General features: G+C 34.6%; 1 protein-coding gene across 1 annotated transcript; it reads left to right on the forward strand.

Annotated features, from left to right (window-relative positions):
* The first annotated feature begins 3,124 nt into the window (after nt 1–3,124).
* On the forward strand, nt 3,125–4,069 carry LOC101986426 (olfactory receptor 7G2-like). Its single transcript, XM_005346843.2, has one exon. It carries the CDS (start codon nt 3,131–3,133, stop codon nt 4,067–4,069), a length of 939 nt encoding a protein of 312 aa, XP_005346900.1. The 5' UTR covers nt 3,125–3,130.
* Nucleotides 4,070–6,182: the final 2,113 nt, after the last annotated feature.

The following is a 6,182-nucleotide window of genomic DNA, read 5'->3' on the forward strand; positions in this document are numbered from 1 at the left end:
TTCTGGGGATTGGTATCTCCAGAAAAAAATTAAGACTTTAGCAATTTAAGATTTTCAGGATTGATATGCAATGTGTTAGTGGTGTTGATGGGCCAGAAAGATCAAACTGAGTAAGAACTTAATTGTCTAGTTATTTGGCATATATAAGCTAAAATGATTTCCACATAAGGATGTCCTTCCTATTGCTGAATAGTAGGCCCAGTGTCTTTAATAGACATTGTTCTCAGTTTATTTAGTTTATCTTACCAGATTTGTGGTAACAGCCTCTGCACCAATAAGACAAGTTCCACCTCATGTCCATAATAATTCAGTTAAAAGAGACAAGTTAATAATTGAAGAAGAAAAAGAATATTTCTTCAATAAATTCATAATGGGAAGAGTAGAGTGACAAAGAGCCTCAGTGACCCCTAAGTCATCTTCTGGTTCCTACAATGAGGTTGCAGTCTAAATATAATCTAAGAAATAAGTATAACTGAGTAGTTGGTTAAGATGCATTCCCTTGCCCATCATCAATGTGTCAGCCTCAGATTCCTCCTACAAAGTTATCTGCTGTTAGTTTTTCATTTGCCAACCAAAACAGAAACACTGCAATAATGCATTCTATGGTTTATCCAAAAGAGGCATACATTTTATAGTTTTGAAATTATAATTCCTCCTCTTCTCTTTCTTCCCTTTTATTCCTCCCCTATATTCTTTGGCTCTCTCAAAAAATGCAGAGCTTCTAACATAGACTAAAATCTATACGCAACTAGAAGAATGTTGCAAGCAGGGGAAACAGTCTTAGCCAGGCAACATCACAAGGTTTAGTCAGTCCTAAAAACGTACATAAAATATCGTACAAACTGATCAAAGTAGAACACTTCTCTGCAATCTTAGTAAGATGGACATGAAAGTGACATAAGCATCACATTAAAATATATATTCAAATATGAAATTCAAATAGGTCTCTTAACTAAATACAATGATATAGTTAAAATAGGGTGTTTGAATTAACTAAAATTTTAGTTTGTTATATTTGTCAGGTCTATGAAATCAAAGTGACAGAAAATATAATGAAGGCAAATAAGGCCTCATGGGTCAGGATACCAGGCACACGGAATTTCTTCCATCTACAAAGTTGGTCTTTAAGGACCTACACTCTTGGGATCTTACCGAAATTATTATTTATTGCCTATTAAAAAGCTTTGGCTATTAAACTGTCATGGATCTTGAGACTATAGGTGTCAGTCAGTGAAATTTACCCTTAAAAGTTCTGCAAAGTCAAAAAAGAATAGTCTCACTTTCCTCTACAGATTTTATTTCTTCCAGGAGCCCCTGATTCTTTCCTGTGTGAGCAAGATATAAGTGCTGTTTTTTTTCCTATTGTGTGGGGTGATGAAGATCATTCTTCATGAAGCGATCCAAGTAATGCAGAGTGCCATATTTAATGATTTGACATAGGATCAGGTCTTTTATACCAAATCTATCTCAGGGAATCAGTGAAGAAATAGTATGTGAAAGACTTTGAGAGGCAGGTCTACTGTGAGGATCCTGACGTTTTATTGATACAGTGTCATTTTTTAATGTGACAAATATTCACCTTTCTTCCATTCTACTAGATATATATTACCTGTCTTCAAAGGATCCAGGCCATTTTCTGACAAAAAAGAAATATGTTCCTTCTCAAATATGATAGCTGTCCTAAATAATTTTTATTATTACTATCTTTGATGATGAAAGCAAAAGTTTGGGCTAATTAGTATGCTAGCTTTCAAAACTTTCTATAGTAAAGTATCACATATTGGGTAAGTTATTCATAATTTTTTTCCAAAATTTCTGAAATGTTGGATATGTTCATCAGCAGAATCAGCCAAACCTATGACCAGAATAGTTTGTCATTCAGGTATAGATGGGTATGAGTATGTTCTTTGTGTATATACATATGGCCTTTCCTACTTCTGTCACTGTGATAATTTTATATCCTTGTAAGATCATATTTTATGCTGTATTGGAGCATGAACTGTTGGCCAGAGTCTTCATAATTGGTTTTGCCATTGTATGATCATAGTTTGAAATACTGAGGATAAATCAAGTAACAAATAAAATATGGGGTAAACATGACACTTTCAAAAATTACAGTGTTCTTACTCTGTGTGGCCTGTACTTACCATTGTGAAGATATATGGGGGATCTGGGCAGAAACCTGAAAAGTTAGAAAGCCGTAGTTGTCATCTTCATAATGCCGATGTTGTATCTAGCTGTGAAAAATATTTTAAACTAGAATCACAGAGAAGTCCTATGCATGGAACATGGTCAAAAGCATTTAGAACATAGGTGGGATAATATCAAACCCAGTATAAAAGCTGGAAAAAGAAGTGCAAACATGTATAATCCTAGTACAGAAAATAGGAGACAGAAGGTAGAACATGAAATGCTCCCATAAAATCCTGGTTCAAATATCTTGGAGTGCTGTATCATAAAAACAGAAGAGAATTTATCTCAAGGACTTAGAAGCAAAAACACACACCTGAGACTTTCCTCTGATTTTAATAAATGCGCCATACCATGCAGATGGAATGCCTCCCATATGCTCAAAAGTTTTAAACTTGATTTCCTGTGATAGCAGTGTTTAGGAAGACTGTGAAACCTTTAGGTAGTGAATCAAGTGGGTCTGTAGGGTGGACATTGAAATTTTATAGCCAAGACCCAATTTCATCTGTAGCCCAACTGGTGAACTCACTGGGTTTACAAACCGAGGACACACAGATGGCTTTGGTTAAACTGGGTGGCTCATCAAACAAACAAACAAAAGACATGAACATGGAACAGGGACAGAGCGGAATGAGTCAGTGTGTGACAGGGTGGGAGGGAGGTATAGTGGGGTAAAAGTAACCAGGATATATTATATAGATGAATAAAGTTGTCAAAGAAAAAAATTTAATCAACAAAAAGGAAATATAAAACATTTGTTAAGATATCTGTTAAAATGCTAACTATTCATTCTCATCAACAACTGACATTCAGTAAGACAATAATGATTGACATAATTTTTATTTCTCTTCAGGTGCACTGTGATATTGTTTTTCCTCATTAAAAATTAATTAATTAGAATTCAATTTGTCCCGTTTTTCCTCAAAGTTTGACAAGCAACATGGAGCCCAAAAACCTAACATTTGTGTTACAATTCCTTCTTCTGGGATTTACAGATGACCCAGAACTCCAGTCGCTCATCTTCAGCCTCTTCTTGTTCATATACTTGGTCACCATCCTGGGAAACCTGCTCATAATCCTAGTTATAAGCTTTGAGTCCCCCCTCCATACGCCCATGTACTTCTTCCTCTCTAACTTGTCCTTTAATGACATCTGTTGCAGCACAGTCACAGTCATCAAGATGCTGGTGAACATCCAAGCAAATGATCAGAGCATCACCTACACAGCCTGCCTCACACAGCTCTTCTTTGCACTTGTTTTTACATACTTTGAAAATTTTCTCCTTGCAGCAATGGCCTATGACCGCTATGTAGCTATTTGTCACCCCTTGAGGTATAATATTATTATGAAACCTAACCTATGTGTTCTGCTCTCACTGATCTCTCTGTTCATTAGTGTTATTGGTGCCTTGATGCACACTTTGATGGTGCAGCGGCTGTCCTTCTGCACAAATCTGGAAATCCCCCACTTCTTCTGTGAACTTGTTCAGGTCATCAAGCTGTCCTGTTCTGACACCCTCATTGATCACATCATGCTCTTGGTTGCAATTTGTATATTTGGTGGTGTTCCTCTTTGTGGAATCATTTATTCTTATTATCACATTGTGTCTACAGTCTTGAGAATAGCATCACTGGAGGGAAAGTGCAAAGCCTTTTCTACCTGTGGGACTCACTTGACAGTGGTTTCCTTATTTTATGGGGCTGGTTCTATGGTATGTATCAGCTCTACAACGAGTGCCTTACCAAGAAAATCTGCAGTGGCTTCAGTGATGTATTCTGTGTTTCCTCAAATGATAAACCCCTTTATCTACAGTTTAAGGAACAAAGACATGAAAGTTTCCATTAGAAATCTTTTAACTTCGATCATTTCACTTGCATAATGTATCCTTTGTTTATGGTTTGCATATATAGAACTAGTCCAGACGACTATATTTTTTCTAAAGTAAATATCTGAGACTTCTTTTACTATACTTTTCTGAAAATATACTTCAACAAATTGAACATATGTTTTAATGTGTCTGAATTCTGGATTTTCCTTGTGTCAACAATAATACAAGGTTTTACTTCTTTAATAGCATTTTCATTGTTCAGATTTTGCAGAGCGTAGTGCAAAGAAAAAAAATTCCAAATCAGCACATTTTATTCTTGTATATTCTCAGAAAATGTAAAAATATAGAAATATTAATGTAGAAATTGTTTTCAGTTTCCTCACACGCATAGAATAGTATCTGGACCAATAAATAACTCTCTATGCAAACCCACTTGTCTCCAAGTCTAGGACCTCACTTAAAACCCTGACCACAAGGTAAAAGGAAAGGACTGACTTCTGCAAGATATTCTCTAAGATTCACATACACTCTATGATTGTGTATGTACCAAACACATATGTTGCATGCATTCATACATGTACACAAAAATAAATAAAAATATATAATAATTTTTTTAGATATTTTGTTGATCTTGGCTGTTTTAAATCATATAAAATGAAATCTCAAAGAGTTCTGATTTTTGTTTTCCTGATGACTAAATATGTAAAACACTTTTTAAATTTCTCAGCCATTTCTGTTTCATCTTTTGAGAATTCTCTGCTTAGTCCTCCACTTAATTTTTAAATGGTTTTTTTTCTTTCCTTGATGTCCAGGTTTTAGTACTTCTTTATATGTTTTATATACTAAACTCTTAGGTGTATAATTGTTAAAGATCAAACCACCATAATCCTTCCCTAGTTTCCTTTTATTTTTTTCATAACACCATTTTCTATTTAACCTTCTTAGAAGATTCTCTCCCACCCTCCAGCAACTTATTAGGCCCCTAACTTTGTGGTTATTCTGACTGTATCATACCTAATGAAAGCTTAAAATCTAACATTTACATAAAGAAAAGATGTGACATGTTTGTTTTGGGGGATCAGATTACTTCAGCTGGAGAATTATTTTCTAAATCTATCATTTACCTATAATTTTCATAATATCATTTTTTCTAAACATATGAATGATATTCTGTTGCATATGCATACCATGTTTTTATTATCCGTTCATCAGTCATTGGGCATCTAGGTTGTTTACAATTCCTAGATACTGTGAATAGACCAGCAATGAACATGATGAGCAACTGTCTCTGCATTAGGACTTTGAGTCCTTTGGGAATATGCCCAAGAGTGGTATATCTTGATCTCGCTTCCAGAGAAAACTCTACCCTGATTTCCACAATGGCAGCATCAGTTTGCACTCCCACTAGCAATGATTTCATGTTCCCTATTTCCCTGCATTCTCACCAACATGTTTTATTGATCTTGACTGTTCTGACTAGAGAATGTGAAATCTCAAAGTAGTTTTAACTTCCATTTCCCAGGTAGCTAAGTTAACTAACGATGTTAGAAATTTCTTTCTGTATATTTCAGTCAAATATTATTCTTCTAAAATCCCTCTGCTCATTTCTGAACCTAACTTTCAACTGGGTTATTTCTTTCCTTGACAATTAGTTTATTTTTATATATTATAGATAATAGCCCTTTATGAGATGTATATGTGCTAAAGATTTTTTCTCAACTGAGAGTCTGCTACTTTAAATTATGCTATGACTTGCTGTACAGAAGTTTTGTCAAATTCATGAGGTCACATTGTTTCTTTGCTTTATGTCCTTTTATTGGTTCAAAAAAGCCCTTCCCTGTGCCAATGAGGTAAAGACTATTCTGTAATTTCTCTTCCACCAGATTGATTGTATATGGTTTGGATGAAAACTATGGTCCCTATGTATTGAGTTTTGTACAGAGTAATAAATATTAATCTATTTTCATTCATTTATATGCAGTGATCTGGTTCAATGAGCATTCTTTGCTGAAGATGATATTTTTCTCAAATATGTATATTTTACTTCCTTATCAAAAGTCAGGTGTTTATAGGTGTGTGCAGTTGTCTTAGTGTTCAGTTATAGTCCATTAATCAACTTACCTGGTTTCATGTCAATACCATACTGCTTTTTTTTTTTTTTTTT

This window comes from Microtus ochrogaster, chromosome 5, assembly GCF_000317375.1.
Source record: "Microtus ochrogaster isolate Prairie Vole_2 chromosome 5, MicOch1.0, whole genome shotgun sequence".
In the NCBI taxonomy this organism is placed as follows: Eukaryota; Metazoa; Chordata; class Mammalia; order Rodentia; family Cricetidae; genus Microtus; species Microtus ochrogaster.

Coding starts and splice junctions, on each gene's coding strand:
- LOC101986426 (XM_005346843.2), top strand. CDS start 3,131: ATGGAGCCCAAAAACCTAACATTTGTGTTACAATTCCTTCTTCTGGGA.